The 26,152-nt window shown below is 46.3% G+C and overlaps 1 protein-coding gene across 2 annotated transcripts in view; it reads left to right on the plus strand.

Annotated features, from left to right (window-relative positions):
- The window catches only part of BRD3 (bromodomain containing 3), a 44,286-nt gene that overhangs the window by 5,511 nt on the left and 12,623 nt on the right, over positions 1–26,152 (plus strand). Inside the window, exons 1-6 of one of the 2 annotated variants that reach the window (XM_032130419.1) lie at positions 3,024–3,163; positions 19,176–19,502; positions 20,136–20,273; positions 21,201–21,348; positions 22,851–23,065; positions 24,580–24,951. In XM_032130419.1, coding sequence (XP_031986310.1) covers positions 19,302–19,502; positions 20,136–20,273; positions 21,201–21,348; positions 22,851–23,065; positions 24,580–24,951 — 1,074 coding nt within the window. In that variant the 5' untranslated portion in view covers positions 3,024–3,163; positions 19,176–19,301. Of the gene's footprint in view, positions 1–3,023; positions 3,164–19,175; positions 19,503–20,135; positions 20,274–21,200; positions 21,349–22,850; positions 23,066–24,579; positions 24,952–26,152 lie in introns of those variants that run through there. The other variant, XM_032130420.1, reaches the window with a different exon arrangement.

Raw genomic sequence — 26,152 nt, forward strand, 5'->3', positions numbered from 1 at the left:
CATTTTATGGAAAAGCTGGTGTTAAGGTGTCTCAGAAGAGGCAGCCTGTTACATCTTGTGTATGAAACCGTGTGACAAAATCAGTTCAGAATTTAATTTAAAGATTATGACTCTCTTTTCCTCGGTTGAAGTGCTTTTACTTTGGCTTTGGTAACTTGAGCTTAAATTGTTCTGATTTGATTTCACTGTACCTCCTAAGGGGCTTATTCAAACTGAGTCAGCCTCTGCCTGTTTGGCTAAACCATTATCTAAACTCACTGCCTTGCATAAAGAAGGCTTTAGGGATCCCAAAATATGTTTTCTTTCTTAATCCCTTGAAGGATGCAGTGGGGTTCTTCAAGCATAATCTGCAGACCTACAGGTAGGTGTGTGAGTGACTGGTGCATTCCAGGTTAAAAGCTGATAGTGGTGAAATCTCTGGGGACAGTTTCCCACGTGAATTGTTATGCCTGCTCAGCCTGCTGCATAATGAATGTGACAATTTGGGATGAAACTCTCTTACACCCACCCTGGGTGAGATACGGCAGGGTAAGGTGTAATTGGAGACGGCTTTTGGGTTGCAGTTTTGATGCACCCTTCATCATGGTGCTCCTGAAAGTGGATTTGCAGTGAGGCTCAAGCTCCAATATTGAGCTGTTGCACGTTCACTGTGAGGTGAGTGCCCTGCTAGCTTGGAGAGTTTTTTTGCTCTCACAGAGTTTCTGCTCTCTGGCTTCTCTTGTCTCTGCCTTTTTGCCTGCACTCCCTAATTTCTCTCTGCTCTGCTGTTGTGCTCTGTGCCGGCTGCTGGGGTTGCTGAACACTTTGCATTAGGAGACCCCTGTTCAGTTCCTTGTGGCTCTGCCAAGTCTCACGTTGCAGTCAACATTTTTTTTTGTTGTTGCAGGAGTTTGTCTTAAACTAAAATATAAATGCTTTTAAAACCTGAGCCTTCAGATTATGATTTAGCTGAAAAGGAGTCTTTGGAGTGCATGGAGTCCATTTTTCCAAGTACTCACAATGAATACTCAGCCCATTTCTCCCTGCCCCCTCCCTTGGAAAGCTTCAGCTGCCAACTTTTCCCAGCCCCCATGCCTAGAGCTGTAGCAGTTTTCATTTAGGGGCTCTTTGGTCATGCTCATGATTTGGTGTCTGTGTATGTTATGGCATTTAGGAATTCCTACTCTGGTTATCCATGTGGATCAGGCACATCCTGGAGCAGAACAGTTCAGTCAGAAGAACTGCCCTGGTTCTCTTCAGCTCTTGAATGCTTTGATACATGTGTGGTCTTGTAGATTGCCTTGAAAATGGGCTTAGAGTAGAACAATGGTAAAAAGTGCTCAAAATCCAGTCCTTTCCCCCTGCTCCCTGGTATCTGGTGTTCAGGCTGCTTGTGGGCAGGGCAGAGTTCAGGTGGTGTTTCAAAAGGATTTCCTCTCTGTGTGGCAATCAGATTGGTGAGCACCAGCTCATGAAGTGTGGTGATTCTCAAGAATTCCTAGAATTTTCTTTTTTCTTACTGCTTACCTGTTTTGTGCTCCTGCAGTGAACACATGGTGCTCCTGCAGAGACCGTGTGGAGGGTGGGGAGGTGACTTTGGGCTACCTGATGGTCAAGTCAAAAGGGTCAGCTTGCAGGAAGGAAGCCTAAGTCTCGTACACTGTGACCTAGAGTGGGGTTTGGGTGTTGATGCAGATACATCAAATGCTGCCTTAGCAAATGTATCCAAGAGTGGTTGTGAGCGAGTTTCTGGTTCCTGAATTTGCAACAAGCCTTGAAGTTGAGTGCCAAAAAGCAATTTTTTGGGAGGGTTTGGTTAAGGCACGTGCACAACTTTGGTTCCATCCTGAGGCAGCTGCAAGCATGGCTAAGTGGAATTCTTTCAAGCCTGTATAACCTTTCTGATTATATCATACCTCTGGAGAAATTTCAGTCCCATTGGTCGTGTTTTTCTGAAGCTAATCTTCTGGAAATAAGGTCTTTTAGTAAAATTGCTTTCACCTTATGGTTATAATAAACTGACTTATTAATTGGCATCAGCATGTGGCTGTCTGAACCAGCAGCGTGGCAGCCTCTGCTGGCACACATGTCCACAGAGAAATCCCCTCATTCTGCTTTATTCCACATTGGCACTCAAATATTCCCCTCATTTATTTTCCAATAGTTCTATTTTTTTTTTTTTTTCTGCAGCAATTCAATCATTCTTTGGCTTATAACAATTTTTTCTTTTAACTTCTGTTTGCAGCTGTGGATTTGCTTCAGGGCATGGGCTGTGTGGGTCTGTTACTTGGAAGTGTTTGTAACAGTGCTGATGTTTGTTGATGCTTTTATGGTGGTGTGCTGGTAAAATTCACATTGTTTCTATTGTGTACATTAGATTAATTTCTGTTGTTTTCAGCAGTTGACAATGTTATGAAATGCACCAACCAGTGCAAACTACATCGGGCTGTGGGTTTTCTTGACGGACTTTTTTTGGCCGCTCACTACTCCAGCATGCATCGGCGGCGGGCTATTTTTATTGCAGCTCGTATTAGTTGTTGCGTAATAAATGCGAGAGCGCATTACCCAATGCAAACCGCGATTTAAAAAAAAACACACACACAAAAAAAAGGGGGCGAGAGCAGTTGTGATTTCCAGCTCGGCCTCCCGCAGCACGCGTGTCCCCGCGTGGCTCCCACGCGCGTTTCCAGCCGCACTTTTCAGGCTCTGGTCGTACCTTGGGAGCCGCGGAGGCGCGACGCGGACGGAAGGGGGAAGCCGGGATTTTCCCCGGCCATGTCTGCCCGGGGGACACCCGCCAGCCGCCACCTCCGCGCGGCTCCTCGTCGCGGCTCCCCCGCCCCGAGCCCCGCCAGGCGTTTCCCCCGCCGGGGACACCGCGTTGGGCGGCCCCGCCGCCCGCTGACCGGGGCATCACCCCTGCCGTTCCCGTCCCCTGCCCGCCGCTCCGGGGAGGGCGCGGGGGGCCGGGGGGGACCCGCCGGCTTCTGGGACTTGTAGTGCGGGCTGCGGCCGCCGCTTCTCCCCCGGCTCGGCCCGGGACTACGCTGCCCACATGGCCTTGCGCCCCGGCGCATGAGCGCTCGGGCGCTGTAGCGCATCTATTATACTGCCTTGCCGAGGATAAAAAGAAGAGCAACTGGAGGGACTATAAGGCAAACGTTGCTGGAGCTGCCGGGGCAAAGTAATCTATTTAATCTTTCCCTTTTTTTGTTAGATGCTTGGGCGTGCATTGCTAGCACTGGGTCATGGTTTCTGGAGGGAGGGGGGCCGGGGAAGAAGGGGGAGGAAAGCAAAACCCACTTGGGAAAGGCCAATGCTGATTTTTTTTATTTTTTTTTTCCCTCCTCTCTTCTTCTGCTCCTTCTTGTTGCGAGAGCCCCGCGTCGCTCCCCGCGGCCCCGCAGCCTTTGTGCGCCGCCACAATTGTAACAAAGCGCGGCGGGGCTGGCTGCAGCCTGGCCATTGATTTCCTCCCGGCCGCTCCTGCCCACCCTTTTCTTCTTCTTCTTCTTCTGCCGCTTCTTCTCCATCTTCTGCTCCCCCCTCCCCTTCTCGCCGAGCGCCCGAAGACGCCCCGGCCGGGCGCAGCCGCGGCCCCGCCGAGCCCCGCGCCCCAACGCAGGACGGGCTTTCTTTCTTTCTCTTCTCTTCTTTTTTTTTTTTTTTTTTTTGTTTTTCTTCTGCTTCCCCCTCTCTCGCTCGCTTTCCCTCGCTCTCTCTGCCCGCCATCTTTTGAAGGGGAAAATTAGGGGCGAGGAAAAGGAGGGCTACAAGGCGCTCTTGAAAACAAGGAAAAAAGAAAGAAAAAAAGAGGGAGGCAAGAGGGGGAAAAAAAAAAAAGAAAATTTAAAAAAATAGCGCGGAGGAAGCGGGAGGACTAGGCAGCCTCCAGCCCCCGGTGCCGGCCGTGCGCGGGTCCCCGGCTCCGCGTTTGTCGCGGCCGCGCTCGGGTGCGGGGCGCGGAGCGGAGCCCGGCGGCGGCCCCAGCCCTGGGCCAGCGCCCGCCTGCTCCGGCCATTTCCCCGGCCCCGCCGCTGGCTTGGGAGCTGGAAAAAGGTCTGAGCAGGCAGCGGATGATGGGCTGGAAAGTGCGCGTTTCGCGTGTTGTCCGTGTCCGCATGCATTTATTTGTGTATGTGTGTGTGTACCCAGCTGCTCCGCTCGTGTAAATATCCGGTGTTTACCAAACTTTTGCAAATAAATGGAAACCCAAGGGTTCGCTGCCTAAACTTGATATGCTTTCTAGGTGTAAAAAGAAACGCAGATCCGCAGATTTATATATAGAAGTGTCACGCTATAAATAATGCTACCGATAATAAAAGTAAAACTTCAAAACTCAGCCGTCCTTCTCCTCCGTTTATACTTCTTGTTTGGGTTTGGCACCTCCCTGGGCGCTGGGGATAGAGCATTATTTGTAGCCTGCTTGGTTTCACTTTCAAACAAAGCTGTAGTGTTCGGGTCGCGGGTCTGTGTGCGTCTTTACATGGTTGGATCTTGCAGGGTGTTAATTCAGAACGTGTTTTCCTCCGGAATTGGCTTTTGACAACGTGGAGAATGCATTCTGTAAGGCTCGGGATAAATATTCTGCGACAGTCCCAGAGCATGGATGTTCCTTTCTGTTGATTTCTTCAGGAGTCCAAAGTTACTAAAATAAACTTGTTTGGATGAGCAAATATGATGGCTTCACTAATATTTCAAGCTTTTATATGTAGGTTTTGGGCTTTTTGTTTTGTTTTGGTTTTTTTTACATCTTAAGTTCCCTGACACTGGTAAATAATAGCAGGTTAGGAGTTGGCATAATTAGCAAAGCACACCTGCTGTTCCTTGCTGGGAATAGAGAAGCATGTTTTTAATATGCTTGTTAATATTTTTAACGTGTACAGTGTACGTGAGTGTGCTGGGGGGGGTCAAATAAAACTGGAAGTTTAGTTTTAAAGCTGAAACTGATGTCTTTAGTTCACACAGTGCTAAGCCAAGGTATTAGAGGGGACTTGGTGCCTACCATATGTGCTGCAGGATCTGGGTGACAAGTGCAGAATAAATATGCATCGATCAAAACAAACAAGAAGTCCCCAAAGCAGTTTGGTTGCTTTACAAGCAAAAAAAAGCCATGATCTGTATTGCTTACAACTCCCCAACTGCTTGAGTGTTCTGTGAATGCAGGTCCTGCCTCCTGATCTGCAGATCACAGCACTGGCAGACTGCTGGGTGGCTCACTTTTTTAGGACTGAAGTTTGGGGAGTTTTTTTAATAATACCCTGGGAGGCTCCTGCTGAAACAGAGTAACTCCAGACCTCAAAGCCTTCCTTTTTGGAAAGAATAAATGCTAAGTTTGTGTATTTCTTTCTCTTTAGTCTGCACTGGATAAAAATACTCACTCATGCTTATTTAGTGTTTTGAGACAATGTTTAATAAAGGGTTTGGGCAGGGGGTAACAGTCTTACACAGTGTTCCACATAAGCTTGATTGCAATATTGTCTCTTCAGTGCTGAGACAGTAGCTATTCCAGTGAAAGACTTTTCAGTTGTAGTGACCTGTGCATGCAGAGTTTAAATTGAGAAAGAATGCACGTGCAATGTGAAGTGTCTGAGGGTTGTTTTCAAAACTGTCTCTGGAGTGTTAGGTCTGTTATCTTCAAATAAAAGCTAGGCTTCTGGAAATAAAACTGGTGTCATTTAAGCACCAAAGTGCTTACAAAAACTTTAGTTCTTGTCGTTTAAAAAGTATTTAGAGGAAAAGCATGTTGAAGTCTGATGTTCCAGCTCAGCAAGCGTGCTGGGCAGCCTTGTCCTTGCACTATGTGTCTTTAAAGAAGGCTGATTTTGTTATTAGTCAGTGTCTGCAAATGCAAGTGTTTCTGTGGGCTTGGTAGCTGGTTGTTTCTTTGCTCTGCTGGGTACAATGACTTAAATCACAGTTCTTAATAATCTTGCAAAAGGCCTCTTTGCCGAGTTAAGAACTGTGTGTTTAAAACTCATCTCTTAAAACGGAGTGAGTCTAATGGGGGTTTTGGTATCCTCAAACCTCACTTGCAGGCCAGGGGTCCAGCCTGCCTGACCTGAGGGTCTCTCCCTGTGAGGCTGAAGGCAGTGCACACACACAGAGCAGTTTCCCCTGGGGAAGGCTGGGGCTTCCCAGAGTTTTCCCAGGAATGTCTTTTACTTGGTGCAAGTTCCGAACGATGCTGTTTAATGTTTACCTTTTCACTTCGAGGGGAGGCACTTGTGCAGTGGGGTGTGGGTTTCCAGCCAAGCCCTGCTGCACTCCTAGAATCTCCCTCCTCCTCCCGGGAGTAATCTGGGAGCCTGATCGCTCTTGTTGACAGCACAAACAACTCGGGAGTCAAATCCCTCTCCTCGGCAGCAGCTGAGTGATGTACTGAGGTCTCATATTTCAAAGGCTTAATTACTTTTACAAAATATATTACTGTGTCTCCTTTGGTAAGCTATCAGGTGCTTTCAGCACAGGCAGAACTACACTTTGCTAAATAAATGAACAAAGAGTGTTTTGCATCTCAGCGTTGTTGATTGTTTCTCTTTAATCCTGGTTGCTCTTTCTTTGCTAATTTGCAAAATTCATTAATCCACAGTGGGTTTCCCAATCGTTACCATGAGCCATATGTTTTGTTTTGTTGGATGTGGTGTTGGTTTTTTGGGGGTTTGTTTTGTTTCATTTCAATTTGCTACATTATTCTTCCGTAATAGCCCAGAACACCGTTGTGAGCAGCAGATTTCTGGGAGTTGGGAGGGAGGCATTGTATGCTGTGCTGCTCAGTGAGCTGTCAGGACATTTTGGAAGGATCTGTGCATCTCGAGCTTTTCTATTCCATACAATCTTACTGTGACATCGGGGTTGTTTTATCAGTCATTAGTGCTTGTTGGAGGTGAACAACTTTGTGTGGGGCAGCCTAACTCCTTAACCCACTTGTTGCTAAAGCCAGTGTTGGAAGGATGTAAATTCTTCTGGAGAGCAGTGCAGAAATTCTCTGTAATGTGCTGTGTTTGCTAGTAGTCCTTTTCCCATTCTTGATAAGATACTGACTGAAGAAACTACTCACCTCTGTTTTGGATTCCTTATGTACCTTTTCAGGCCTTGGTCTCTTTTCAGCAGATGTTGTCATATTTGGAAGTAGTTCAGCAGCATGGATAACCTGGTCAGAGGAGGTCTTTTTTCTTCTTTCCTGGGAGCAGGGCTCTCTCCTCTCTACCACCAAAGACAATCTGAGGTGAAATTTCTGTGCTTGAGGGACCAGTCTGGAACAAATTTCCCAGTCTGCGCTGATCCCATTTACTGTCAGACTATGAGATTTAGACTCAGGTGTGTTTGACACCGGTCTGCTTTGGGAATGATCCTGTTTGCTCCTGTCTTTCCTTTAAAGAGAGAGAGGCAGGGACAGGAAAGGATTGCTGCTCCACTCTAGAAGTTTACACTTGGAGAACTTTTCCTGACACAGCTGCACTGCCATCCATGCAGAGCATGCACTGACACAGATGTACAGGCAGAGATGTTCTTTATTGTGGCTGACTCTCCTGTTATAACCAAACCCTACTTGTATTGAAGAAAATGTACGTTTTTCCTTCTGGTATTTTGTCTTTTCAACTGCTCAGCTTATCCTTGTGTAACATCACAGAGGGTGCTTCTTTGGAGATCTCCCTTTCTCAGAACCCATCGATATGGCCATGCTGAGATAAATCTGTTTTCTAAAACTCTCCTGGTCCATTGGTTTGGCTATAAGCAAGTGCAGAGTTTGCAGTCCAGAGCTTTTTGCTGGGAGGGGCTGTAGGATGTAGCTGCCTTTTTGCTTACCAAGGCTGGTTTAGGAACCTCGTTGTGCTGTGAGCTGTGGGGGAAAGTGATAATCTGAGCACGTGTGTGTGTAAGAATTGTCTGCGTTTAGTGGAGAATGCTGTTCCTTCCTGGAGAGCATTGCTTTTTGCTGTTCCTTCCTGGAAAGCATTGCTTTTTGCTGTTCCTTCCTGGAGAGCATTGCTTTTTGCAGCTTTTCTGTTCCTGCTACAGTTCTCTTCAGGGTCTGTGACATAATGTTGAAGTGCAGCTCTTCAGTGAAGAAAGAGGGAATTTTCCTCCCACTTTTCCCTGGAGCAAGCGCTTGCCTGAGTGGGAGTGTTATGGATCAGCCAGTGTGCTGAAAGTGTGTTCCTTTCCTGGGCTGGAACAAGCCACATGGGAATCAATTGGGATACTTGTGTCCACCCTGTCGTGGTCATATTTCCTTTGACTTGAACTTCATCCATATGCAGGAGCTCTGAGCAGCTTAGGGCTTGTGTGCTCTAAGCTGTGGGTGCTCTCAGCAGGAGCTGTGCTGGGGAGGCTGAGCTCCTCCTGTCAGGAGCCTGTCCATCTGCCCTCAGCACTGGTCCCTGGGTGTCTGAGGCAGTAGGGAGCACCTTTCCCCCTTCTCCTGAATCAGCAGCCTCCCTTCCCTGCATAGGGAGGGGTGATAGATTTTAAGATCCAAATTTTTCCCCTTTCTCGAAGACCGTTCGGGGATTTAATTCAAACTCACAAACTTGGAGAGTGGAAACTGCTTTGATGCTGTCTGAGGGAGCAACAGCAGCTTAACTATCACAGTTTGTTCACACCTCAGCTGACCTGGAACTTCCTTGCAAAGCTGAGCAAGTTTATGGATCTACCCAACCTTAGCAAAATCACTTTTCATCGGAAGTAGTAGACCCCATAGAGCCTTTTGTACTTGTGTGGCTGTGTTTGCTTTCAGTTAACACACGGAGTTGTTCAGGGACAATGTGCTTGTTCAAACACAGGGCACTTCAATTGGTTTGGAAACAGATAAAGCCGAGCTGGTGGGAGTGTGCACAGGGGATGAGTGGTGGTCTTAAATGGGAGGGTGACTGGTGTAACAAGTGACTGCTCTGCCTGCAAAGCTGCAATAATTCCCGTGGTGTGTGGGGGCTCTTACTCTGCCCCATTAGCAGGTCTAATGTTACTGTGGCTCAGCTAACAAGCAGTATATTTATGTCATGGTAATTCAATCCCTTTCATTTCATCCTTCAACCCCTTAAACTGACTTTATTGTCATGTATCGATTTTGGGTGGACTTTGCATGGGAAAGGTGCAGTGCTGAATTTGTAAACCCAGAGCATGATTTAAACCAGTGGCAGCTCATCCATTTTTACTACCCTTGTAATGCTTTTTGTCCTGAAATTAATCAGTTTTCAAAATAGTAACTTTAGTAATTTAAATACATAAAAACAAATCTAAAAGTTAAGTAGGAGAAAGCGTTGGAGCACAAGAACTGTGCCAAGGTAGGTTGCTGATGAAGATATTTTCTCTAATGAATCACTTTGGTTCTGCTCTGTACAGTGAAATGCTTCAAACAAGTTAACAGACGGATCTGGGTCTGTTTATTAGAAGTCTGTCAATGTTTGCATGGAGCTGCCCCTAAGGAGAACATCTGTAGCACTTGTAAATCATATTAATAATGCTGATATATGGCCTTGCAGAACTGGTGGTGTAAGGGAGAATTGCAGTGTAGGTTATTAGCTACACAGAGCAGGAAACAACCCTTTAAATAGGTAATACAGAGGAATTAAGTGCTATTTGCAAGGGCTCTGTATTTTATACTTTGCTCAGAGTACTTTCTGTACTTAGTTTCATTAAGAGGAGGTAATCTTCCTGTTCATGTAGCCTCTTAAACTCAGCTGGAAGTGGAATTTGACTGTATCTAAACCCCCCTCCCTAACAGGTGTTAGGACTTTTTGGGTGTTGTGGTTTATCTTTTAGAAATATGTTTAAAGAGCGCTGCAGTGTGGGCAGAGGGATAAAGCAGATGGCAGTTTTAGCTTTGCACTTTCTTCCAATGACAAGGAGTGTTGTGCTTAGTAAAGAAGTTGTTTCCAGAAACCCTGGTGTTGGTATTTGAACATCCTGTAAATACAGGTTCCTTTGTGCTCTTGCTTCTTTTTTTTTTTTCTTTTTTTAAAATTTGGGGCCCCTGTAATACTGAGAAGGAGTTAGTCTATAAATGTGTGGGAAAAGGCTAATGACTTCAATTGCAGATGGCAGTGGAAATACTGATATCCCCGTTTTCCAAGTGGGGCATAACAAGCCTGCAGCCTGGGGTGTGAGAACTGTCAGCAGGCTGGTTTGTAGCAGGGGTTTTTGTAATTCTGTGCAGGTACAGCAAGCGCTCGGAGATGCTCTGCCCAGCAGGGAAGTAGTTTGAGCTCTTGTGGTTTTTTCTTTCCTTTTTTTAGCCTTTTCTTCAAAAAGCTTTGTGTCCAATAATCTCTCTTTTTGGAAATCAAAGTGCAGAAAAAGAAACAATCGTGACAAAACCTGTTGTGGAAAGGCTCTGTGCCATTTATTCACTGTATGCTGAATCAAACAGAGCGAGTTTGAGGGTTTTCCTTATGCTGTAAAAGTATACAGAGCACTGTATGCTGATTAAAAAGGGGAAGGGCTGACTTTTTCAGGACACAAATGTTTAACTGTGCAGATCACATCCTTTAAAAAGCAGAAAACGAGGGTGTAGATGTACAATAATCCCATTAGGAGTTCTGGACCCTGTGTGGGTGTTGCCACGTTTTGCATTACTGGGTGTACCTAAATGCTGCTGCTGTGCACGTATTGGCTGAAACTTGGGTCAGGGCCAGAGTGTGGGGGGGGTTTTGTTCTTATTTCAGTTAGCTTGGTTGTTTTTTAATAATTTAACTGAAATACGGTGTGTTGACCTGAAATTGGCAAAAGTGTTTGCTGGAGTCACAGGATGAATTGTCAGGAGTGTCACTTGTTGGACAAATCATGCTTTGGAGAAGGAATAGGAGAAACATGGGAAATCGGGAGACAGAGCCTCAAAGGAGATGGGTTATGGTGCTTTAGGCTGTAGTTCAGAAAAGCAGACTGGGTGTGATCCAGCATTTAACAGCAGCCTGTGGTGAATCACATTTTCAAACTGCACAAAATAAGGAGCTTTCACTTCTGTCTCCTCACTCCCTTCATCCCTCCTTTCTTTTCCTGACTTTGTTTCTGTTTTGCTTTCTCCCAGAGGGTGTCGGTTAGCTGCCTGTTTCCTCTTGCAGTTTATCTGCTCAGTAGTGTTTATATCTGTTTCTATCCACCAATTTTGTTTCCTGAAGGAATACAAGCAGAACCAGCCCCAGGCTGACTTCTGCTGAAGCCACTGGGTATCAGGTTAAGACTATTCAGCATTATCATCCAGTACTAAAATGATTAACAGCCTCAGCCTGCTGCTTGTCACTGGGGTGGAGTGTCCGGGATGGACCTGTTGCTCCTGCACTTTTAGCTGGGTGGTTTCTTCTCAACAGCTCTCAGCAAGTGAGATTTTCTGCTTTTGCTCCATGTGCTGTGGCAGCTCCATTGTGTGATGGCTGGGCAAGCAGGAATTCAGAGATTCCCTGCCCCTGAGATCTGTTACAAGCAAGTTCAGGCTGAAGGAACATCAGCTTGTCACACAGTTTGTCTCCCGCTTTCAGAGCAGTTGGTGATGCTGACATGAAGGATGCTTAGAAAGGGTGACAGTGGTTCAAACCAAAGCAAAGAAATGGATTTGTAGTTCTGGTTGTTCTTGGAGTATGGATTTGAATGCGAAAACAGGCGTGAGTAGAGGTGGAGCAGTAGATTTGGTCCTTCTGTGAAGCTTAAAGCGATAGTAATTCCAGAAACACAGAGAGGTGGAATAACAAAGAAGGCATCCAGCAGACAGCATTTGTGCCAGTTCTGAATTTGCAGAATTGCCCAGCCTACAGAAGTTGTGACTGAGTCTGTGGAGTCTTTTGCCATGTCCATCAGCAAGGCTTAAATTTGGGATCACCAAACTTTTTTTCCCCTCCTTGGCCAACTTTCCTGTAAACATGGAGATTCCTCTTCTTGATTAGGTTGTGATTTCTTTTTGTGCCGTTTTAGGAAACGTGATGGAAGAGAACAGAATCTCCATGCTCCTGCACCCCTTGCCCTTGTGCAGTGGGATTTCTCTGGCTAGGATCCCATTCTGCAGCATTGCTGCAGGGAGAGGATGCTTCTCCAGGGCTGGGTGGCACTGACCTCCCCCAGCTCTCACAGCTGTTGAAACTGAGACAGTGTCAGCACCCACATGTCTGATCAGTCTGACAAGAATCTCCAGCCCCAGATATGCAGCACTGAACCTCCATTGTCATTTTACCTCTCTATAACAGGCAGCTGGAAAAGGAATTGACTCAGAGAAACCACAAAGTGTGGCGAGCTTAAGTTTGTTCCTCTCTGTGCTTAAATCTTCCTTAGAAAGAGGTTTATCTTGATTGACCAATTAGTTGTACCTTGCAGGTGATAAGTCTGCAAAACCCTCTGTGGTGAGGTGCTGAGCCACAGAGACCTTGCAGCTTATTGAGAGGGGAAAGTTGCTGAGCACTTTGCAGGATCAGGCTTGAAGTGGTTCCTCAATCCCAGAGGACTGGGCTGCTGGCTGTGTTGTGGTTTGTTCTGTACTTCCAGAGTGCCCTCAGCCAAGTTCCTGCCTCCCCGAGCTCTCCTGCCCCCCCATCCTGCTCCTGACATGTTGAGAGTGTGGATGGTATGTGGCCATGTGCCAGCACCTTCCCAGCACTTCCTTTTTGCCTGATGTCCCAGGCTGCAGGGCTGCTGCTGCACGTGGGCTTTTGGGGGACTGCAGCCACCCCTACAAATGGTAGAAGTTGCCAAATAAGTGTGCAGTGCACTGGATAAGAGAGGGAATCTGCTCTGAAGCAGGATCTTTTCCGTGTAACTTTTGGGTGTCTGGTTTCTCCCTGGCTCTGCCCCCCATTAGGTGTTGTGGGTTCAGCCCTGTGGGTCACACAAGGTAATTCCATTGCATCTCCACCTTGCCCCTCTGGGGAAAAATGGCATGAGCAGAGTCTGCCCAGACATGTGGTTATCCCAAACACTTCACTTGCTATGCCAAATCTTTCTTATGTAAAAGCCCAACAATTTTTTTTCTATTGCCATAAAGGTGTAATTTGTGTATCTTGTGAGAGGCACAACCACGAGCATTTTCCTGTAAAGCACCTACTCATTCCCATCCTGTTGATTTGGATGTGCAAGCCACCAGCTGCTCCAAGTACTCTGGAACCTGTTCATAGATCTTATTTATTACAGCTAAGCATTTGTTAACTTTTTCATGATAGGCCACCCAGTTAATTTGCTGAAGTACCTCCTGGCTGATTTTTTGCAAGTGCAGTTCAGCTTATCTCAGTCCAGACCTTACTGTGGAGTCAGGTCTCAAAGCTGGATAAATTCCTTCAGTCAGGAATCCAACACAGAGCAAGCTCTGTACCCACTCACTTCTCCTTCCTCCTGTAGCCTTTTTAACAAAACTCTGTAACTCAGGAGCTTGTACAAAACCAACATAGTCTGAGTTGAAATTTGCTGCCTCCATGTTTCCAGGGGACCACAAAAAGCAGGCCTGGAAGAGATGTCCAGAGGTCATTCTGTCCTCCCCAATGCAAAGAAAGGTCAACCGTGCCTAATTCATTACTGAGATTCTTAAAACTGTTTTTAAAACCAAATTCGAAGCTATGAAAATGAACTTGGTTTAGTGAGAAACATCACTCCCTGCACTTGAAACTGCAGCCTTTAGAAAGCAGTCAAGCCCCATTTGAGTTCTGTGTGACATGCAGCTAAATTCCTGCTCAGACTTGATCAGAAGGTGCTTCCTGTGGCATTGGTGACTTGGAGGAGAGAAAATACTCTGGCTTCTGATTATCAGAAAGTCCATCACTTTATTTGAGGTGCCTAAGTGTTCATAAGTCTCCAGTGCTTTTATTAAAGTGACTTTCGGGTACTTCTGGGTTTGAAGTCAGCTTGTCAGAGATCTTACAGCAGCGTGATTTGCAGGGAGCACTGAGTAGGCATCAAAACTGAAGACCCTTGAAATTACCAGTTACTCCTGGCTGATTCCTACCTACTGGTTAGGAACCCACAGGCTCCTTACTGAGGAAACACCTGCTCTTATAATAGCCAAGGAGAGACCAAGGGTGGGAAAGTCATCTGCATAATCTGATGAGCATTAAACCAACCAAGTCAAAAGCCAAGGAACTGACTTAATCTGCTGTGATCTTTTCCCCTCCCTCATGCAGAGGTGAGCTCAGGACACAGTTGCATCTCCCAGTCTCAGGATGTTATTAGGGCGGTGCTCAAAATAATATGCATGAAAAGCAAATCTCTGATGTGTGGAATTAATGATTTGGGAGACAGCAAGGATGGCTGAATGGACTTTCAGAGTGCTGCAGTGTGCCATAGGGGCACCACAAGCCAAATTCCCAGCTCCTGCAGTGAAGCCGAGTGTAAATGCCTCATCCTGGTGTCTTGAGGGGGTGGCAGATTGTGTGTAGTGTGTCTGTCTGTCAGGCCAGGGCTGGCTGATAAAGCAACTCGTCTGCCTCAAGTCTTGCTCTCAAATTGCACATCCCTTGAGTTTAAAGACAACATCCCTGCTGACATGTTAGTAGGTACTGAGAGCTGCCTGAAGTTGTTTCTGTGTGGGGCTGGGAAGGGAAAGGGAGGAAAAGGAGGCATCCACCAGGTTTATTTCCTTCTGAGGAGACTAGAGGAGTGCTGGTGTAGCCCTTACTTTCCACAGCCATAGAATGAAATGGGTACAACTCTCATTAATAACCTTATCTGACTTGGAGGTTGTATGGAGGTTTAGTAGTGCTAAACCTCTCCTGCAGAGAGAGCCTGAGCAAGACAACCAAGGTTGGGCTGCTCCTCTGACCAAAATTCCAACTGTTGGGAAAAAACAGACTGAGAATCTGCTTTGGAGGCTGCAAGGAGCCGATGTGGGGAAGCAATGCTTGGAGCAGCAGCTTGGAGGACACTGCTCTGACTGCCCAGCTGTCAAATTTTGGGTCCGGCTGCTGACTGGGTGGCTCTGGGCAAGTCACCTCACCGTGGTGTAAAGTGTGAGTTGAGAGCAGCAGCCCTTGGAGGAAGGAACAGGGCTTTGTGTGTGCAGAGGGTGAAGTACCAAGGGACCTTGGTCTGTGCCCAGCCTCTGTGTGCTACTGTAATGTAAATAATAACGTGCAGATAACAACGAGGTCAAGGAACATCTCTCAGACATGATAATTTTCCCTGATGGGAAGATTTATGTGGCTGTTTCTGGCTGGGCTGGAATTGTGCCAGATTTTGATCAGTGTCCAAGTAACCACGCAGAAATACTCTACCGGGGGGGGGAAAAACCAAGGAGTTGTTGGACTGCCAGGCTGACATAAAGCTTGCTGTAACTTTGCAATCAAAACAAACACCATCGGGTCCTGCACGGGAGCAAAGCATCCGTTAAATGTTGGGCACTGCCAAAGGAAGTGGCAGAGCCGTTGGCTGGAGCAGCAGGAGTGCTGGCACCCTGCACGCTTCATGGGGCTTCAGAGCTGCTTTTAAAATAGTCCCCACCGCTGCAGACAGTAAAATGTTATCCTGCTAGTGCAGGGAATTATTTACATGTTTTCTCCGTGCCAACTGTCTCTCCACTGACTGACCCCATGCGAGAGACTCAATGGAAGAAAAGTTTTTAAAAAAAGAATTCATCCAATCTAGCTGGATTTTTCGATGCCTGGTTTGCCACACTGAGGTTGCGACTTAGCACAAAAGGGCTTAAACTCCAGAGAAGCAAGGTTTCTTTGAGGTTTTGGGTTTTGCTTTTAATTACTATCTCAGACTAAATAAGAACGAGAAGTGTTCGCTCTTCATATATGACAGCACTTAAGGGTGTATTTTAAATTTGCAATATCAAAACTACTTGTGCAGACAGAGAAATCAAGAACAGCTCCTGCTACTTGAACATTACAGGCCTGAGGAACAGGATAAGTGGTGATTTAAAAATTAAAATTTAAGAAGTTACTACTGCAGGGCTAAGAGAAGTCTCACCTTAGCCCCTCACTGGAAGGTGCACACGATGTCTGGTTTTGGTAGTCTTTGCTCCAGGCTAGTACAGTACCTCGAACAGTGATGTCCTGGGTCACTGTCCCTAATAGTTGAAATATTTATTGATACCAGTGCAGTTTTGGTAGGTGCTGGAGAGCTTAGACAAGAGCTGTGTAGTTCAGTTCTGCCTGTAGTTATGGGACAATTTGTAGAAGCTTGCTTGTTTTTTGTCTGTGGATCTACTAAAGTGTCCTCTTGGATGATTTGTCTGGCAATTTGGGATGTCAGATGGTCAGGGCCCTCACTTACCTCAATAAATGATGTCTCACATGGAATAGATTTCTCAGGCATTAATTTATCTTTGATTCAAAGTCATTGCCTTTTGGACATTTTCAAAGCATTTTCACCCTCATCTTCCAGATTCCTCGTAATCCTGCTTTTTACATTCTTAAAAATGATACCATTTTGAATCTTTAAAGGTAAAGGAATGGCTGTAGAAACAAATTTTTAGTTTTGAAGATTACAAAGTGATCCAGTATCAAAGCAGCTTCCCCAGCAAAGGGTGAGGAAGCTGCTGGACCAAGAGTTAAAGGTGCAGTGAGGCACAGGCACATGAAAGCTTTATTTATGGCAGGACAGTACTTCCAGTGCTGCCAGACAGTCCAGGTAGCTATTTCTGTCTTCTGCAGGATCCAGCAGTTCAATGCCAGTGCTGCTGGGAGGTTTGTAGCCACTTTTGGGTGTAAAAACCAGGGAGGTGGAGCATGGAAATTAAAGAGGAGCAAGGAACTGACCAAGTTGGCTGTCATGGTTCTGCCCTTCCTTCTTTTGGTAATGTTCTTAATTAAAATCCTTTCTGAGTTGTGTCACTGATGACTGTTCCATCATTTATGTAGACTGTACAAGCCTTGTTTAAGCTCAAGGATCAGAATGGCCTTGTGGAGAGGCAGTGCCTGTCCCAGAGAGTTTCCTCTGCTGGGTGGGGACAGAAAAGAGCTCCCACTATCTCCATGGCACAGATGAGGAGCTGTGGGGTGAAGATTCTGAAAGCCTTGGCTAAGGTCAGGGAGAAAGTCTGAGAGAGGTAGGAGCTATGGATCTGTGGTTTGTTGAATTACAGTTCTGGGATTTAATACAAATTAATTAAAAATCCTTATCAAATTGGAGTTTGAGAGGTAGGACATCAGAAAATTCAAATGAAAAGAGAATCATATTTAGCCTCAGGTTATTTAAAGGGAAGACTTAAGTTATACTGCATAGTTTCAAACTTGTGACCCAAATGCTCACTAGCAGTAGGAATTGTTCTCTGTGGGTGTTTTATTTCCCCTCAATCCTTGCACTGGATTCAGTTTGTTAATCAAGAAGACAACGAACAAAATGCTTCAGTGGTGGTCACCGGGGGCCTGCAGCCAGCATTGCAGGCTCTGGGATGATGGATGTTGCTCAGAAACCTGAATCCATGCAGGGAGCTCCCCAGAAGGAGACTGAGTGAAACTTCCTAATTATCTTTTTGTTGTTGTTTTTAATTCTTTGTCTATTTATCCCCCTTGATCTGAAGATTGAATTTTGCAATATTTCTGCTGCTGCTTTGACTTGATGGAACACCAGGAGAAAATGCTTCCCCAGTGTCTTCCAAATCTGAAATCCCAAGTAACATTCTAGTTTCGAAATCCCTTGTCTAGAGGATGCCAGCGGCTCTTTTGTCTGCTTGGTGATCACCCTGCCTGTCACCAGCAGCATGATCAGATGAGAGACCATCCTTTTTGAACTAAGCTGGGCTCCTGAGTTATCAAAGAACAGGGACCAGAAGCCTGGTTTTGGATCTATACTTAAATCCGTGGCACAAGAGAGTCCTGCAGTCATTTTTCTACATCCTTGGAGTATAGTGGGTGTTGTGAACAAATGGTGGCACCATCATAACTGGACTTGCACAAATAATCACATGTATTCACACAGGGGTCTGGGTTAGGTTTTTAACAGTTCCCTCCCTCTACGCTGCAGATCTATTTGTTTGTGCATAGCTATTTTGGTAAAATTTCCCCAAGTTAGGTATGTGTTTACTTTTTGCCTTCATCTAATCAGCAGCTCACAGGGTAAGTTGATGTTCTATATTTAGTCCAGATATTCAGTAGAGATGATTAGGGCTGTATCAAAGCAGAGGTTTTTGAGTTTTTCCTAGGATGTCTCTCTGCTTTTTTCTTCCTGTATTGCTGTAGCTTCTGTCCTTGTTTGTGTTTCTCTGTTCAACCAAGAAGCATATGTCAGAGTATTTGTATGGCTTTCTAAGCGTATTTGAAATAATTTGCCTCTAGAAAGTGATTGTGGTCTGTTTGCCGTGAGAAGAGTAGCTGCAGTCCTGATGTGAGTTGAAATATCCAATGTTTATGGAAGATGACATAGCAAAGCTGTTTACCATATGCTACACAAGGCACAGTGATACTGGGCTATTTTTACCTCTGCAGTTTGCAGGGGAAAACCAGAATACAATAATGCAATTTATGTATTCTCCTCTGTTTCAAATGTGCCTTTGAAAGAGAACATGACAGCACTCTCTGAACCAGGTCATGGGTATAACACCAGTTATTATTTGAGCCTGGATCTCAAAACCGTGGTACAAAACTGGGCTCAAAACCACTCAGGTGCATGCAGTAAGAGGCAGAATAAGACATTTATGAGATTCAAAGCGCAGATCACTTCAAGTTAGGCTGTTTGTGGTGACACCTTTCACTCACAGCAGTTCACAGCATCTTCCTCTGCCCCTTCTTGCATTTCCCTGGATCGAGGTCCTCTGGCAGCTGTCGTCTGCTCTTCGTTATGGGATTTCAGACTACCCATTGCACCAGAGCAGAGCCTTGTGAGCTGACTCAGTGCCAGGCAGCATGGGTCTCGAGACAATGCAGTTCAGTTTACATGGAGCTGGAAGCTATGGATTTAGCAGCTTGCATCAGTGCGTTCATGGAAGTCTGCATTACATCTTAACTGTATTCCCTGACCATATTCTTAGGTTGCCCTGAGTGTTTTCTTGACATGAAGATGCTCTCTGAGCCAGCTAAGGCAAGAACTAATCCCATGAAGTTTGCCATCTCTCTGCAGGCTTTGAATTTGGGAATTGCTGTTCCACTGTCTCTCAGGTCTTGAACTGTGCCCATCAAGATAAACTGTGTTTCAGGCATGCAGCCCATGGGGTAAAGAGCCTGAGTTTGAGTACTGTCCATAGAAGAAGTGTCTCAATCTGCCTGCTTCAAAAATCCATATTTACACCCTATTCTCTCTCTCTCTCTTTCTCTCTCTCTCTCTCTCTCTCTCTCTCTCTCCAGTTTGCTCTAGGTTGTATGGTTGCACCCTGGAAATGGGATGTCAGTCCCATTCAGGGAGCATAAAGGAAGAGAGAACACCTCCCCGTTGCTGCTGCAGTGACAGCGAGTGAGAGCCCGAGCAGGAAGATGTCGACGGTCACGTCAGCGATCCAGGCTCCTCAGGGCCCTGTGAATCCGCCGCCTCCGGAGGTGACTAATCCCAATAAACCTGGCCGGAAGACCAACCAACTGCAATATATGCAAAATGTTGTGGTGAAGACCTTGTGGAAGCATCAGTTTGCTTGGCCTTTCTACCAGCCTGTTGATGCAATTAAACTGAATTTGCCGGTACGTACCTGTCACCTTCTCAGTGGTGCCTTCCTAGGAAGCTTTGTGGTTTTGGGATCAGTTTTTGGGATTGCTTAGAGTGGAAATATTGGTGCCTGGGATGGTGTTGGGCTCAGCCAGTGGCTTCATGTGCAGTAAGAGAAGCTTTAGTTCTCTAATCCAGAACAAGAAAATGACACTGCACAGCCCTGCAGCATCCCCAGACTAATCACAGCCTCTGCAGGTGCTCCAGACCAGCCCAGGGAGAAACTGGGTTAACAGGTGGAAACCTTTTAAAGGCCTAAATGCTCTTAAAATAAGAGACTGAAACTTTGAGCACAGTTTTAGCCAGCTCTGGTAAACTTCTGTAAGTGCCAGAGGCAGCTTTTTAAAAAGGGAGGCAGAAATGCTGATTCCCAGCATGAAGGTTGTGTGCTTTGGAGTCAGGTTCATAATAATGGTAAGACTAAAAAGTTACAAATTAGAAAACAAATTAATATATATTTTTACATTTACAATTTCCACAAAATTTTGGTGGTGTTTTTTAGGAGGGGGGATGAGGAGAAAGCAGGGATTAGAGGGAGACGTGAACAAAATCACATTAGAGGGAGATGTGACTCAGGAGATGTAACATCTTTCCTTTTTTTCCAACAGGATTATCACAAAATAATAAAAAACCCCATGGACATGGGGACGATCAAGAAGCGTCTGGAACACAACTATTACTGGAGTGCCAGTGAATGTATGCAGGATTTCAACACCATGTTTACAAACTGTTACATTTATAACAAGGTAAAAAAGACCAGAAAAGGCTTTAGAAAAGACCCCCCTACCCCTGTTACTGTGCAGGTTTTGAACGGGGTCGGCTCCGGGCCCTCCTTGCAAGAATTTGAAATGCCACTAATTGCAGCCATGTTACTTGAAATGCACAAAGCTGTCTTTGTGCTGCCTCTTTCTTCCCCCAGACTAGTTAAAATGGCAAATATGCCTTTTAATTATAGGTAGATTTCTGTTCTGGGGTTATGCAGCAAGTTTTTACTCCTTTTATTTTCAGTTAGGAGTTCTCTGGGACGAGCTGTACTTTATGCAGTGCTCTGCAGGTGTTTGGAGGTGCTTTGGTGCTGTGTGTTACTGTCTGGCACTAAATAGTATCTGTTAGCAGCAGAAAGGAGTTCAGGAATCATAACTCTGTCCTTTGACTCTGTGTCCATATATATGTTCATACTTACACACATTTAGATTGCTTATTATTATTATTACTACTACTATTAGTATTTTGGGTTTGGCTTGTTTGCTGTTTTGTTGGGTTGTTTGTCATCACTGACCCTGACTGGAGAACAGCTGAAATAAACTAATTAATTAGTTTGAGCCACAGAATGTGTGTTTAGACTCTTCCCTTAGACCTGCTGGCAAGCAGGGAAGGACAGCTCATCCGTTCCAGTTTGCTGCTTCCACACTGCTGCACAGGATGCTGGTTTATCAGGCTCCTACCGAAGTCCTGATAATTCTCTGGATGCAGCACACTTAGGAGCTGTAATAATTGCATGCTAGAGCAGGAGAGTGGCAAGCAGGGAGGGAGAAGAGCTAATCTGTTTATTGTCAGAGTTTGAATATCATAATTTATTTGAAGGGCATCAGTGTTTTCTAAGCCTGATCTTCAACCTTGCTGCTTCAGATACATGAATGATACAACAAAGGCTCATATTCTTCTTTGTGCAGCCCACAGATGACATTGTTCTCATGGCCCAAGCCCTGGAGAAGATATTTCTGCAGAAGGTTGCCCAGATGCCTCAGGAGGAGGTGGAATTGCTACCCCCAGTTCCTAAAGGCAAAGGTCGCAAACCCTCAGCGGGCACACAGAGCGCAGGTACGGACCCCATCCAGGGACAGGGAATGTTGGGAGCTGTTCCCGAGGCCTGACCCACCTTCCAAGCTGCTGGACTTTTCAGATGGTGAAGAGGCTGGGAAGGGAGAGCGTGGTCTCACAGTTAAAGCCGTGAGGAGGAAGGTGTGAGATGCCTGGGTGATGTTCACTCAGGGTTTCAGGGCTCGTCTGTCTCAAGGCCACTCTGCATTTGCCACACAGATCTTGCCGTCTGTGCCTTGCCCATCCATGCAGCACTTCAGTGAGGGAGGGCAGTGCTGTTGCTTCTCTATGCAAAGAAGAAACCAAGGCAAGAAAAGACAAGGTAGTCAGAAATGCCAGTTTGCTGCCAGTGCCAGACCATGGCATGGAAAGTCTTTACAGATTCGGGTTTATACAGCTCACCCTGGGTCCTGGCAGAAATCTGACACAGCAGAGACTTGGACTCAAATTTTGCTAATCCCCTAAACCCTGTATACTTTTCTTTTGCATGCATGGTTACAACATCATAGAATTAAAGGATTTATTAAGCCATTGCAAAAGGCTATGTAGACCATTGCATATCAGTGGAAACTAAGTTTAGTTCAGCTTACCTAGAACTGATTGTAAATGGATTTAGGACTAAAATGTCCAAGTATGCTAAAACAGTTCATAAAGGAGCTTGTGTGGGCTGAGTTAAATGATTGCAGGGTTGTTTTTTTTTCTCTAAACAAGGTCTGATTGTTGCTCTGGGAAAGTCAATTGTTCCTCTGTTTTCCCACATTTCAGGTGCTAAATGGGGCTATAACTCTATCCAAGCTCAGAGAAATTAATAATGATGTATCTTTTCAACATCCTTTGATAAAACATAGAAAAAGGACTGCTGCTCTGGTTATTGGGTAGTAGGTTTGTCTCCCTTTAATGTTACACCAGTAGGCAGGTTTCTAGCAGTGCAGGTGTAGCATCACAGACATTGAGGCCATCAGGAGACTTAAGCTCTACTGAGAGTCACAGAATCATAAAATATGGAGTTGGAAGGGACCCACAGGAATCATTGAGCCCAACTCCTGTCCCTGAACAGGACAACCCCAAGAATCCCCCCTTTGCACTTGTGGCAAATCTGGAGTGCTTTGGACTCCTGGGTGTTCAGGTGCCTTAGGGCAGTGGTTGTTGCCATTTGCATGGTATGAACACCTTCCACTGTCCCATCTCCTTGAGCTCCTGCTCTTTTGCTGAGCTCAGTGCAGCTCTGGGAGCATCAGAGAGGTGAAGACTGTCCCAGAGCAACACACACTCCACGTGAAAACCTGGAATTATTTTGCATGTGGCTGACCTAAACTCGTGGTGCAAGGACTTAGATCAGAGATTCCTCATTTTTGTTGCACCCTGGGTAACAGCACCGAGCAAATCACACCGTGTCCTTTGTGCTCTCCCCGTGGCCCTGGCCTGGGAGCCCTTCAGCATCAGTTTGCTCCCAGCTCGCTCCCAGCTCTAACCACCAGCGCCTTTCCCCTCTCGTTTGAAAGGAGCGCAGCAAGCCGTGGCCGTGTCTTCCGTGTCCCCGCCGGCCCCGTTCCAGAACGTCCCTCCAGCCGTGTCTCAGACGCCCGTCATCGCTGCCACCCCCGTGCCAACCATCACCGCGACCGTCCCGCCTGTCGCCGCCCCTGCCGCCGCCGCCCCGCCGCCGCCCGCCGCTCCGATCATGCCCGTGGTGCCTCCCACGCCCCCGGTCGTCAAGGTAAATCCGGGCAGCCCCTTCCTCTGCTGAGCGGGGCTGGGCTGCCAGCCCTCACTGCTGGCTCCGCGCGTTCCTGCTTTCGTCGCTGGCTGTGGAGTTGGAGAGGGTTGAGAACAATTTTGCCGGTTTTCACACACTCCAGATGAGGTGATGTCACCTGTGTTTGCTTCAGCTCAGTTCCAACCTCTCCTTTTGTAGCGTTCCCCTGTGCTGCTACTCTGGGGCTGTTGGAATTCCCCCCATTTTACACCAAATAGCTCAAAGCATCTCTTCCCTCTCTGACAGCTGATTTTACTGGGGCTGTTCCTTTAAGGTTTTGAGGCTCCAGCATTAGGAATGTTCCTCTCTGCTTTAAACCAGTTCAAGACAAGCCTGTCACTCCAGTTGGAGGAGACTGATGTTGCCTGCAGGTTTTGGGTGCATTAGTTCTGTCTTCCTTACTGAGTAATCTTTTGGGAGTTGTCACTGATGTTTTGCTGTTTATTATGTTAGTTTATGGGTAAATGGAAATGCTACCTAAATAATTGAAATTTTCTTAGCAAGCTGTGTATTGCTTTAAAAATGATGAAAGCAAAGCTCAGAGAAAGCTGGTTTTTTTAAAAATCTAAACTGTGGAATTAACTACAACAGTATTGGTTGTGAGTTTGCTTGGACCAGCAGAGGCACAGAATTGTTTTGCTTTTTAACCCAATTGTTTGAGAATTGCTAGAGAAATCGTGAGTCAGATCTTGCAGCTAAGCTGTCCTCGAGGCTCAGAAACCTGTCTCATGTTTCAGTTTCTGTCCAAATAACTTGCTTCCGAGAATCAATTTCATTTTAAAACTCAAGGATGAACCCAGAAGTGAGTTTGCCAAATACACAGTGCAAAATTAATTCTGCTTGGCATTTACTTAAGATTTCCCTTAGATTTCTCTAAGGAACTTTTTCCCCCTGTCTCCCTCTCCAGAGAAATAAGGAGCACGAGCGAGCTGACTGGACAGTCACAGCTTGAATTTATGTGAGAGGGTTTGTTTGCTTAAGGCAAAATCTACCTTTGCACACCCACTAAATACAGGGGAGTGAGGGCTCACGGGTCTTTGGTGATTAATATGCTTTGGTTCAGAACTTATAGCCTGATCCTGCCACTGGGGACTCAGCCATGTGGTTAAGTTACTGACACTTGCTCAGTCCCGATGCATCAGCTGAGCTGCAGTAATCGACTGGGCGCCCTCCTTTCCCTTGGCAAACACGAGGTAAGAGTCCTGGCTTCCCTCTCAGGGAAATAACACATTTTGCAGCATGGTTGGGCATGGGTTGGAGACGTGCAAATGGTTGCTTACTGTGGCTCAGGTGACGTGCAGCATTGTAGCCATTGTGTGTTGGAGCCTCTAGTCACAAATCCCATTTATCCCGGTAAAATAAGTGGGGTTTTTTTCTGTCAGAGGTCAGGCAAAACTAAGGATGAGCTGTGCTAGGGTTTCTGCTGGCTGAGAACTGGGCACGCACTCACAGAGCCTGTCCCTCTGCTGTTTCAGAAAAAGGGAGTGAAGCGGAAAGCAGACACCACCACCCCCACCACCTCTGCCATCACTGCCAGCAGGAGCGAGTCCCCCACGCCCCTCTCGGACCCCAAACAGGCCAAAATCATCGCGCGCAGGGAGAGCGGTGGCCGCCCCATCAAACCACCAAAGAAAGACCTGGAAGATGGAGAGGTCCCACAGCACGCAGGGAAGAAGGGCAAACTCTCTGAGCACCTCAAGTACTGTGACAGCATCCTCAAGGAGATGCTCTCCAAGAAGCACGCAGCCTATGCATGGCCCTTTTACAAGCCCGTGGATGCTGAGGCCTTGGAATTACATGACTATCATGATATTATCAAGCACCCCATGGATCTCAGTACTGTGAAAGTACGTCCTCATTTACCACCTCTTTTTGCTGGGGGTCCCTCTGGTTGCAGAGGACTGGCTCCTTCTGGGGGAGGGGGAAGGGGAAAGGGTGGAAACTGAACCTTTTTGGATATCAAGTGGATATTTTTATGTTTTGTTTCCGTCCCCTCTTCCTTTTTTTGCCATAACCTGGGGCAGCTTTTTTTTTCTGCCCTGCAAAGCAGATGTACAATGGCATCCTCTCCTCTCTGTGGGTAGTCCAGCTGTTTAACTGGTGTTCTTGGCACTCTGTTGCACTCTGAAGAGGTGCTTTATTTCACAGGATTCAGTTGATAATATCCCATTTCCAGAAGCTGCTGCCTACCTACTTGGTGGCGGTGGCAGATAGGCTTACACTGAGTAATTCCAGCTGGAATGTGATGGTACTCAGGGAGATGTATGATGGTTTTGTGGTTCATGCTTAGCTTCTCAAGAGTTTAGCTTTGTATGGTCCAGTATTCTTGTTTTTCCCAGTTGGTTTGGAGGTTTGCTGAATCCCTCCGTGAAGCAAAGCCATGTCTTTGTAGTTCCCATCTTCTGCTTGTGAGCCAGGCACTCGAATCTGTGTTGGTGGAGGGGAGATGTGATGTGCAGGAGGTGAAGATGTTGCTGGCTTTCACTGGCATTTCCAGAAGGGTTTTACTGCCAGCTGAGCCAGTGCCTGGGGTTGTCTGAATACCCGGGTGACAAAAGGGCAGCTGTGGTTGTGATTCCTGTCATATTCCTTGGCAAGATCCTATGTGGTACCTGGGAGTAGCATGTTGCACTCTGATGTGCCATGCATCCATCCCAGGGATGCTGTGGGTCTCCAGAGATATCTGCAGCCTGCTAGATGAAGTCCCAGGTGACTGCAGGAAGATTAGAGATGGAGAGAGTGAAATCCTGTCCCTCTCAAGGCTGGTATTTCCATCTGTGCTTAGGTGATTTCTTATTGCAAGAGATCCTTGTGCTGTGTTCTGAAAAATCTAAGTGCAAAGCTGTGATTTCTTGGGTTGGTGACTCCTTCATACTTAAATCTCTTTATAGTCCTCACTTCATTCTTTTAAAATTGTACACCTCTGCCCTTTTCAGGCAAGTGCAGGTGATATCCTCCCTCTTCACCTGACTAGTGCAGGGCAGAAAATTGGAGACAGGTTGATGGCAAACCCAGTGGAGTCTTTTACACCTAAAGACTCTGGGTTTC

Source organism: Corvus moneduloides, chromosome 21 (assembly GCF_009650955.1).
Source record: "Corvus moneduloides isolate bCorMon1 chromosome 21, bCorMon1.pri, whole genome shotgun sequence".
Taxonomy (NCBI): domain Eukaryota; kingdom Metazoa; phylum Chordata; class Aves; order Passeriformes; family Corvidae; genus Corvus; species Corvus moneduloides.